We start from the raw sequence: 11,728 nt of genomic DNA on the forward strand, positions 1-11,728 counted from the left end.
TTAAACATAGAGGGGCGCCTGGGTGGCTCAGTGGGTTAAAGCCTCCGCCTTGGGCTCAGGTCATGATCCCAGGGTCCTGGGATCGAGCCCCACAACGGGCTCCCGGATCAGCGGGAAGCCTGCTTCTCCCTCTCCCACTCCCCCTGCTTGTGTTTCCTCTCTCACTGTGTCTCTCTCTGTCAAATAAACAAATAAATAAAATCTTTTTAAAAAATGGCTAAGATAGTAAATTTTTTGTTATGTGTGTGTTGTTTTCTTACTGCAATACAAAAAAAAAAGACTAAAAAAATGGTTAAGGTGGTTAAAAAAAAAAAAAGTGCAGCCAGAGAGAAAAATAAACAGTATGCCTTCTCAAAGAGTTCTTTCTCTTCAAAGTAGTAGTAACCTTGATAGATCAAATACAGAGTCAGAATTTATTCCAACTATTTATGTAACAAATTAATAAAGGGAATTTACTTTTAATATGTGATCATGTGGCTTCCATTTCCAAATGCTTTCAGATTAAAATTTAAGCTTGTCAGAAAAGCAGTTTCGGTACATTTGAAATGTAAGTGAGAAAAGCAGATTAGAAAATGGCACTGTTTAAAGGGTTGGGGGTTGTAAGTTTTCTGGAAATGGGAAACTGAAGATATGTGTAAGTATGCCCACAAACAAGTCTGAAAAGAGGTTAACTGTGGTTGTCTATAAAAGGTGGGGGAATTAAGGGTGAGTCTTTAGTATCTTCTGTATTTCCTAAAGATTTTACAACATACATTGATTCATTTTGTAATACACAAAGAAGGAAAGTGCCTGGTTCCTAAGTGTATTCTCAAGAAACTTCCAAAGTATGAAGATCACTCCAAATGAAGAGGAGTAAAAATATTTTGATGCATGAAGATATTTTTTGAATAAACCTACTGATCAGCGACACCGTGCCTTGGAAAAAAATGTATTGACAAGATAATTAAATCTATCCTCTCAAAACGACCATTTGGATGGGCATTCATTTGGATGTATAAATTTGGGAGCACTTACACTTTCACAACAACGGAAACCACAATCATTTCAGACTATTTCACAGTAAATAGATTATGAAGTCAGTGAGCTGCTGTGAAGTCAGTATTTTAAGAGTTTAGACTTTAACCTACAAGTAGAAAAACGGTCTTCCAACTACGACAAATACAGAACTATTTTTTCTTTAAAGATTTATTTATTTATTTTACAGACAGAAATCACAAGGAGGCAGAGAGGCAGACAGAGAGAGGAGAAAGCAGGCTCCCCACCGAGCAGAGAGCCCGATGCGTGACTCGATCCCAGGACCCTGGGATCATGACCTGAGCAGAAGGCAGAGGCTTTAACCCACTGAGCCACCCAGGCGTCCCCAGAACTATTTTTTAAGAGTTCATTTATTAGAGAGAGAGAGGGAGGGGAAGCACAAGCAGGGGGAGGGACAGAGCGAGGGTCATAGGGAGGGGCAGAGGGAAGCAAGACTCCCCACTCAGTAGGGAGCCTGATGCGGGACTTGTGCCAGGATCAGGACCTGCCCAGAAGGCAGACGCTTAACCGAATGAGCCACCCAGATGCCCCAATACAGAACTATTTTGTGAGAAACTCAATTCTGTAATTCTGCAGTAGAGTAACTGATATCTCCTGGGTCTTCCTCATCCACCATAAACAAACTGTGATCTAAAGAGATAAGAGAGGAAAATGAGGCTGTCTTTAAGATAAACACTATCTTTGGCTTACGTAAAACCAACTTCTATTTTATCTTCGGAGGGCAGAATTCACCACAAAATTAGGTCAGCAAAGAAACTATGGTTCATCTGCAACTGTTCCATATTCTACTCTTTAAAAATAGTTATCGGTTTCTGTTAAAGTCACACAATAAGTAACAAACTTGTCTGATAAACAGGAAGGGAACCTCAAGGCCAAGGAGTGAGATTACCATTTCTTCAGGCACATTCTGAGTCAGCTGGTCAGGCTGTACTGGCGTCACAGACTTAGAACACACATGACACATAATCTACCATGTTTCAAATTTATCTGAACTTCCTCATTCAGACAGAAACTTACCACTGCTTACCTATTTCTCTCTCTCTCTCTCTCTTTCAGAATGGCACCCCAATATCCATTCAATCTTTTCTGAGTTAGGGGACTACAAGGAGGAAAAAAATCAGAGGGGAACAATTTCCTTCAAGAATTGTCTTTCAAACGCTTCCATTTTTTCAAGTAACTAAAAAAATCTGTATGTTCTAAGAGGAAGAGCTATTTTGTCAACACAAAGTCTATCAAAACCCAGGTTTCATTTCCTAATAAACCACTGTGCTACAAAGAACACAGAACTCACTGACAACTGCCTACAACCTCATCTCATTTACTCACAGCTTTTTCTTAAGGAAAAAAAAGAATAGTAACATTTTTTAGGAAAAACGCGGCTGTGTAAGAAGGCTCAATTCAGTTGATGATAATCTGGATTCATAATGAAAATCTCTGCAAAAATACGAACAAAAACAAGAAAAGTCAATGTTTGGATTATACACAGCAACTTCTAACAGTGCTCCCGAATGATCTGACTCCACAAACAGGCTCAGGGTCAATATTTGCCAAGTGAGGTAAGCAATCAACAGAGGAGTCAGGAAACTTGTTGGAGTCCTCGTATCACTTGGTGCTTGCTTACTTACTCACTTGCCAGTTTAACCCATGTCATAACACAACACGTGAATCAGCACCTCTAATGGGAGAGGAGATTCATTTCAGCAAGCATAAAGAAAAACATTCTGTTATTTCACAAGGACTGACGTCTGTGGGATGGAGAGAAGAGAAAAAGAAACCTTTACTATTTTCATATATCCTACTTAAAAAGACCAGTCAAATCTCAAGCTGTTTACAAAGCTATAATCATCAAGATAGCATGGTATTGGCACAGAAACAGACTAACAGCTCAACGGAACAGACCAGAGAACCCAGAAATGGACCCTCAACTCTATGGTCAACTAACCTTCAACAAGGCAGGAAAGAATGTCCAATGGAAAATAGAGAATCTCTTCAACAAATGGTGTTGGGAAAACTGGACAGCCACATGCAGAAGAACGACACTGGGCCACTTTCTTACACCCTACACAAAAATAAACTCAAAATGGATGAAAAGCCTAAATGTGAGATAGGAATCCACCAAATCGTAGGGGGGAACACAATCAGCAACCTTTTTGACCTAGGCTGCAGCAACTTCTTTGTAGACACATCTCTGGAGGGAAGGGAAACAAAAGTAAAAATGAACTACTGGGAAATCATCAAGATGAAAAGCTTTTGCACGGCAAAGGAAAAAATCGACAGAACCAACTGACAGAATGGGAGAAGATATTTGCAAATGTCTTATCAGATAAAGAGCTAGTATCCAAAACCTATAAAGAACTTATCAAACTCAACACCCAAAAAATCCAGTCATGAAACAGGCAGAAGATATGCATGGGCATTTACAAATGGCCAAGAGACACATGAAAAAATGCTCGACATCACTCAGCATCAGGGATATACAAATCAAAACCACAATGAGATACCACCTCACACCTGTTAGAATGGCTAAAATGAACAACTCAGGAAGCGACAGATGTTGGTAAAGATGCAGAGAAAGGGGAACCCTCTGACACTGTTGGTGGGAATGCAAACTGGTGCGGCCACTCTGGAAAACAGTATGGAGGTTCCTCAGAAAGTTAAAAATAGAGCTACCTTACGATGCAGCCATTGCACTGCTGGGTATTTATCCAAAGGATACGAACATAGTGATTCAAGTGGGCATATGCACCCCAGTCTTTACAGCAGCAGTGTCCCCAGTAGCCAAGCTATGGGAAGAGCCCAGATGTTCATCGACAGATGAATGGATAAAGATGACGTGGTCTATATATTGCTCAGCCATCAGAAAGAATGAAATCTTGCCATCTGCAACTACATGGATAGAACTAGAGGGTATTATGCTAAGCACAGTAAGTCAGTCAAAGACAAATACCATCAAATACCATGATTTCACTCATACGTGGAATTTAAGAAACAAAACAGATTAACAAAGGGGAAGGGAAGAAAAAATAAAATAAGATGAAAACAGAGAGGGAGGCAAACCATAAGAACCTCTTAACTCTAGGGAACAAACTGAGGGTTACTGAAGGGAAGGTGGGGGGTGGACAGGGCAACTGGGTGATGGGCATTAATGAGGGCACATGATGGAATGAGCCCTGGGTGTTGTATGCAACTGATGAACCCATCAATTCTACCCCTAAAACTAATAATACAGTATATGTTAACAAAATTGAGTTTAAATTAAAATTTAAAATTTAAAAAAAAAAAAAAAGGCCAGTCAAATGAATGAATAGATATTTCTGAAGAAAGAAACCACTGGATATCCCTCCCAACTAGAGCCATTAACAAATGCCTGTGAACCTGTCTCTAGTTCCCATGAAGGGCTCCTCATCCTCACCCAACCAAACAAAGACATCCTTAAGTTGGAGCCAGTGTGGGCTTTGAATAAAACACACTGAGTTGCTTCAAAGAGGCAGAAAGAAGTAGGAAGACAAAGGGTGACTGTATTTAAAGTTCCCTTAAAACAATACTCATTCAAAATACAACTGTACTATCTATAATGCCATTATCATAAAAATACAGCTTAATATTCAAAGTTATAGGCTCTCAGCATATTGAAAACTCTCCAGCCCTTGCTCTAAATTCTTGCTTCTACCACTTTTAGTATAGAATGAAGTTTTAAAACCCACTACATAAAGAAGTTGGCACTGTTCAAGTTTTCTAAAAGAACTGGCATGAGGCCATGCAGAAATTAGGAAAAACTCCAAGTGAAAAACAAGTAACTTCCAAATTCTAGGATTTATCTTCAGACTGAGATTTCCACACACACACCCCCGAAAATATCTACATGAACTTTCATGTTATATGCACTAACCATAAAATTCCACTTAAGCATTCCTGGGGAAAATCAGCTCTTTTTAAACTTTCATTTCAAAAATCTTTTGGCACTTTCCTGTCATATTATAAATAAGTTAACTGTCGAGTTTTGGAAACAGATATGTTTCTTTGCAATAGAGATGTCTTACGCATCTAATTACTTGCAGTAATTTTAAATGTACCATACAAACAAATAGCAAAGTTCATTTCTTAGCTCTAAAAACTTCCAGTCTAGCCTAGAAAAGACTGAAGTGTCAAGCACACATACACAAAGATCCTCTAAGCATGAAAGTCTACAAACATGTGTAGGCTCCATAGGGTAATGAATTCACTTATCATAAATATCTAGTCGATTGTCTACTGTTTTCCATTTGTCTCTGCTCCCCATTCTTTTAAGGTACAATTCATCTACGTCTTCCTTCTCTTCTCCCAGCGTTAGCTGCACACAAGAGGCCATTAGCATTTTAGATGGAAAATTGTTAGGGTGTCCTGAGCAGAATTCAGTTCTTTTTTTTTTTTTTTTTAATTTTTATTATTTTTTAAAAATATTTTATTTATTTATTTGACAGAGATCACAATTAGGCAGAGAGGCAGGCAGAGAAAGGGGGGGGAAGCAGACTCCCCGCTGAGCAGAGAGCCCGATGCAGGGCTCCATCCCAGCACCCTGGGATCATGACCCGAGCCAAAAGCAGAGGCTTAATCCACTGAGCCACCCAGGTGCCCCCAGAATTCAGTTCTATATAAGAAGTGAATTTATGCAAGTTTCATCTATTTGTGACAGTCAGTCCTAAATCCAGGGTTCTACCCAAAACTCTAGATCACTTCAGGAGACAGATGCAATGCAGCGCTTCATAGTTTACGGTTCTTTCCACATGTTATTGTATTTGAACCTCCCAACAATCCTGTGCCAAATGGAGGGGCATATTATTGGTCCCGCTGTATCTTGATAATGGAACTCTGAGAAATTAAGGAACTTCATTAAAGTTGCTCAGCCCTAAACCAAACATACTATCAACTGAACCTGAGCCTGTGCTTTCTGACATCATCCAATGGGGCTGGGCAGATTTTCTTCTTTGTGATCCACCACCCAACATCTTTGAAGGGTCAGAAAGGAAAAAAACCCAGTTAATCCTGCACATAAATATGTATTTATGTGAGTAAATACGCATGCATTATATACACATATGACAAATATATATACATAATAAACACATATGTGTATGTATAAATATACATATTCATTATAATTTCTCAAGAAGTCCTTTGGATATGCTTATATTTCAGGGGAAAAATCTTTACTATCTTCCCAAATGTGTGCATTTAAAATAATACATAAAATAAAGTTACAACACTTCTTTTGCAATTTACAGGTGATTTTCCTTTTCCATTTAGCAGTATTATTCTCCCCTCAATCTGCACTAGTGATATACTATTCATGGTAAGAAAATTAATTTCAGAAAGATAGACAATTACATCAAGACCAAACAGCCACAGAGTATGTAAGGTAAAATGCCTGCTAGCCAAGGACACGGTCACCTCAGGCTCCTGGGAGTGGGGAGCTCTGAGCAGAGGTCAGATCTCTGTCCTTCAGGAAGGAACTGTTGGAGTTTTCGGGAGGCCAAGTTCTCTCCCTCAAGATGTCTGATGATTCCCCAATCTCCAACCCACATCTCTCATGAAAACGTCATACCCTTGGGTTTCATGTCAACAGATCACCACATGATAATGTCCACAGACACTTCAAGGGGGCCAATCTGTGTCAGATCAAACCCACCTCAGCCTTCTTCCACTTTCCCATCCCACCAAGTAGTTCTAACCGTCCCTTGGTTTTCCAAGCGAAAAGCCTGAGCAGCATCCTTAAATTCTCCTTTCCCCTCTTCTCCCACAGCCAGTCAACAAACAAATTTTGAAAGTAAAAAATACTTTTGGAAAGCCCCAAGATCATGCACAACCCCAACAGTATGTAGCAGCGTCCTACAAGCAGCCCACTAAAAGTCAGTAAGAGCTCACGTTTATCGAACCCTTACTTGATCCCAAGCACTGTGCGAAGCTTGGGGTCCAAGTTAATTTATACCCACACAAAAGTCTGAGGTTGGTGCTAGTCTTATCCTTGCTTTACAATGAGGACACAGCTTCAGAGAATTTGAGTATCTTGCCCAGGGGAACACGGTGAAGCCCAAGGTCTTAAGACAGCGCCGAACCCTTCTGCGTCCTTGCACCCACTTCTCTGCTCTCCCTGGAAGGCCCTGACAATCGTCCAGTGTCCCCCTCCTCCCCGCCAGCTTCAGAGGTCAGCGCAGGCAAAGTTCTACTGTACTAAGTCTCCTGATGCCCCCTGCTGGTGCTCGCTCCTCTAAATCACTAGTTCTCAAGGGCGGCTACACTACAAACTGGATGCTTACGCCCCAGTCCTAAAGGTTCTGACTGCACTGACCTGGGCACCACCTGCGCAGCAGGACTTGCTCGCTATGTGATTCTAATGTGTAGCCAAAGTTGTGACCCAATCTACCCAACTTGCCACAACTTTGACATCAGAGCGGTTACCACACTGCATCGGCATGGGCCATTTCTGCGCCACTAACCTCCAGTTTCGGTCACCTGCGGGGCGGGCTGGTTCAAAACCAGAGGTACCTGGACCTCACATAAAAATGAAATCAGACCCATGGGCAGGGCCCTGGAAAATACCTCTTGAATAATTCTGGCATGCGGCCAAATCTGGGGACTCTCTCCGGAGTAAGAACTAGGACTTTTTATTTGTACCCACGAGGGTGTAGCACAGTGCTCAGTCACAGCTGGACTATGATAAACATTTGTGTAATGAATGGAATCGAGTAACAGGAATCTGGGGACTGGGTATATATATTCAATTCTAGCAGCAGCACCTAGAAAAACTTCCTGGAATAGTGAGTGTGCAAATAGGGACCGGGCAGCTTTTCAAATGTGTTTTTTAATCCGCCAGTGCCCCCTACTGACCTGAAGATGGATAAGTCAAAACAATGGTTCTGGTTTAAATATTTTAATTGTATATGCACATACTGGTCACACACACAGTACTTTTTCCACCAACACCTATATTATCAATTCCTTTCCGCCCCAAGCTGAAGACTCTTAAACCCACATCAATCCTACCATTTGCTTGTCCCCATTTCCAGGAATCAGTCATGATAGACCTCCCGAAGCCGTTCTCAGAACTGAGTCCTCAAAGCCCCTCACTGACCTTTTCCTCCTTTGGCCAGTACCTCTTGCAAATCCCACCACACTCATAAAATCAAACACCTTTTAAAAACACAAGGAGCCGGGCGCCTGGGTGGCTCAGTGGGTTAAGCCACTGCCTTCAGCTCAGGGCATGATCTCAGGGTCCTGGGATCGAGTCCCACATCGGGCTCTCTGCTCAGCAGGGGCCTGCTTCCCTTCCTCTCTCTCTGCCTGCCTCTCTGCCTACTTGTGATCTCTCTATGTCAAATAAATAAATAAAATTATTAAAAAAAATAAAAAATAAAAAACACAAGGAGCCATTCATCTACCAATCTGCTTCAGTTCTTGCTATTCAAAGTACAATGGGGGACCAGCAGCATCTGTATCATCCAGGAGCTTGCTTTAAAAAAAAAATGGACACCCTGAGGCCCACCCCAGACCTGCTGAAACAGAGCTCCATGTATTTTAGAGTTTGAGAAGCGCTGGTTCTCAACTTTTTTAACTACTAGACCTAACACTATTTTACGACAAATATTCTAAGTAACTCTTTTGCTATCTTGAAATAAAAATTTATCACCCATCTACACATGTAAGACCAAAAAAAGAGACCAGTATACTGATTTGATGGTAACATGATGGGAGAACAAAAGGAAAAGATTTACAGTAAGAATTATATTTCAGTATATAACTGTTCAACACAACTAAAGACATGCAGAACAATCCAAGTTTCCCAAATGTACCCTAAATGGCTGGTACTGTCTGGCTGAGAAGCACTAGTCTACCATTACTCCCAACCTTTTCTTTCCAGCTCACAGAAGGCAGGCAACATCTTTCCCCCTTTTTGAAGCTGAGGGATTCTCTCTTCTAAAAGCCCCCTTCCCAAAAAAATGAAACGAGATGGGATCAGGAGGGAAACAAACCATAAGAGACTCTTAATCTCACGAAACAAACTGAGGGTTGCTGGCAGGTCGGTGGGTAGGGATAGGGTGGGGGGGGTTATGAACATTGGGGAGGGTGTGTGCTATGGAGAGTACTGTGAATTATGTAAGACTGATGATTCACAAACCTATACCCCTGGGGCAAAGAATACACTATATATTAATAAAAAATGAGAATAACAAAAATAAAAGCCCCCTTCCTATATTCCTCCCTAAGGCCATAAACACTGCCAAATCTTGAATACTGGAACAACCGCAAAAACAACTCTACAAATCTTGACCAACATGTCTCTCTAGTTACCATATTCTCTCCTTTGTTTGAAGCAGAAAATCAAATTTATCAACCCCCCCACTATGTCCATTTACTCATGTCTCAGTCACCAACCCATATTAATATAGCTTTCATTTCCATCAGTAACCCACATCTATAAAAAAAAAGTCATGAAAGCTTTCCAAATTGCCCAAATTAACAAACACTTCTCTAAATTCATCTAACTTATCTTACTGTAACAGACACTGTTGGGCGCACATCCAAACTCCATTCCCCACTGTGTTAAATTCATTTCTTTCCCACGTGATTAAGATAAACTAACCCCATCCCTACCTGATCCTGTTTAATCCAAGCCAATCAGAGCATGGCATTCCCATGGCACTGGCTATCAGGTCAGGGGCGGACATGTGACCTAAGTTGGTCCAATCAGATTGAAGGAAAAGCGTAATCCAAGCGTGGGAGTTTTGTCCTCTCCCCTGCTCTAGCGAATGAGAAAGCATGTGTTACTACTGCCAGTCATGCTTAACCATAAGGAGAACCAATCTTCGCATGGAAAGCCAAGAAAAGAGACCAGGTCCTTAATAACACTGTTGACCTACTGGAGTCCACCCTTCCTCTAGACTTTGTGAGAGAATTCTTACCATTTAAGTAACCATGTTTTCCCAGCTGAAAGCACCCTAACATAGCCTGCCCTCCTTGAACCATCCTCCCTTGATTTTCTAAACATCACCCTTTTGTACACCTACTTACCAGAAGCTGCTTCTAGAACATCTCTGGCCTCCCCTCTTTCTCTGCTTATTCCTTACATTTTGGTGTCTGCCAAGGTTTGTTGTGATCTTTTCTACTCAAACTACGTATTTGAATAATGGAAACTGAGCTATACTAGCACTTCCCCCAAAGGAGTATCCCAGCTCATCCACCTGAGGGACTCCTACCAGTCTTTCAAAACTAAATGTAAATGTCTCCTCTGTGAAGTCTCCCCTTAAGTTCCCAGGGGTTCTTTGCCTTTTTTGCATCACAGACCCTATGGACCCCTTTTCAAATTAATGCTTCTAACTGTATAAAATGTTAACTGTACTTCAATAGTTATAAAAACATTTTTAAAATTCAAAATGTGATATAGTAATACATACTCCTTACCTTATTAAATAAAAGGACCTAACAGTGAATCTTATAACTACCAGAATTTTGAAGTAGTAATGACCATAAATGATATCTTGAGTTCTGCAGCAACCGTGATATAAAAACATCCGTGACATCTATTGGTCCTGTGAGTCCTACTGATGACAGGTACTACTAATATTACTGTGATTTATTGCTATACCAGCCTATTAAATTAATTGCTCCCAATGAACCTCCTCATATCCATGCTCTTGTGTAGTGTCCCCATACTGACTCTGGCTTGGCCACGTGACTTGTTTTGACATCAGCAAATGTGATGCAAGCAGGTAAGTGTTTGCACAATCGGACTTACCCTCTTGGAACCCAGTGACCATGTGAGGAAGCCCAAGGTAGGCACAATGAGGGGCACCAAGCTCCCATACATGACAGTAAGGCCAACTTATAGTCCAAGCACCAGCTGAATTCAGCCACTGGGAGATGCCAGCAGAACTGCCCAGGCAACCCACTGATGGCGAGAAATAATAAATAATTGTAGTTTGAAGGCACTGGTTCGCGTTGGCTTGTTACCCACCAATAGCTAACTAGAACAGTTACCTACACTACACTCATAACTAAAGGAAATGTTAAATTTCAGTTGCAGATTGGTGAAAATAAAGATTTTTTCCCCCATCAGGGTTTAGGGACTCCCCTGGATTTTATATACAGACCCTCTGAGGGGCTGAAGACCACAGGTCAAGAGCCCCCAGTGTAGAGGGGAATCCCTGAGGCAGAGGAGACCCTGCTCTCCTTTCTACTACCACAGTGCATCACTGACACCCATATAAACTGATCATAGCATATCCTTTGGTGTTGCAACCCTAAAACTGAGCTGAGCTCCTAGCACATAATAGCTGTTCAACACAAATTTATCCAATGAACCCAAGTTGCTAATGGATCTATCCTGGTAACTAAACTGTGAGCAGCCTGGAAACAAAATAAAAGCAAATACTTAGATGACACTCCTATATGCCAAGGGCTCTTCCAAGTGCTTTACACTTACTTATTTAGTCTTTATAACAACCCTATTAAGTATATGCTAGTCCCCCAATTTCACCGATAGGAAAATAGGCACAAAATGGTTAAGTAACGTGCCCAAGGTCACCCAGCTAGAAAGTGGCAGTGCCAGGACTGTAAGGCCGAATCCACGTTCTGATTTTATAGCCTATCCTAATGTGCCCAAAGCACACTGCAGAACACAATAAAACTTTCACACAAGTTGTACAAATTTGAGATTTCA

General features: G+C 41.2%; 1 protein-coding gene across 2 annotated transcripts in view; it reads right to left on the reverse strand.

Annotated features, from left to right (window-relative positions):
• The window catches only part of APOO (apolipoprotein O), a 60,450-nt gene that overhangs the window by 47,721 nt on the left and 1,001 nt on the right, over positions 1 to 11,728 (reverse strand). The window contains exon 2 of one of the 2 annotated variants that reach the window (XM_059157763.1): positions 10,805 to 10,957. The exons of the other annotated variant lie outside the window; for it this stretch is intronic. Within the exon in view, the coding sequence (XP_059013746.1) occupies positions 10,805 to 10,876 (72 nt within the window). The 5' untranslated portion in view covers positions 10,877 to 10,957. The remainder of the gene's footprint in view (positions 1 to 10,804; positions 10,958 to 11,728) is intronic. 2 annotated transcript variants of the gene reach the window in all.

This window comes from Mustela lutreola, chromosome X (assembly GCF_030435805.1).
Source record: "Mustela lutreola isolate mMusLut2 chromosome X, mMusLut2.pri, whole genome shotgun sequence".
Taxonomy (NCBI): domain Eukaryota; kingdom Metazoa; phylum Chordata; class Mammalia; order Carnivora; family Mustelidae; genus Mustela; species Mustela lutreola.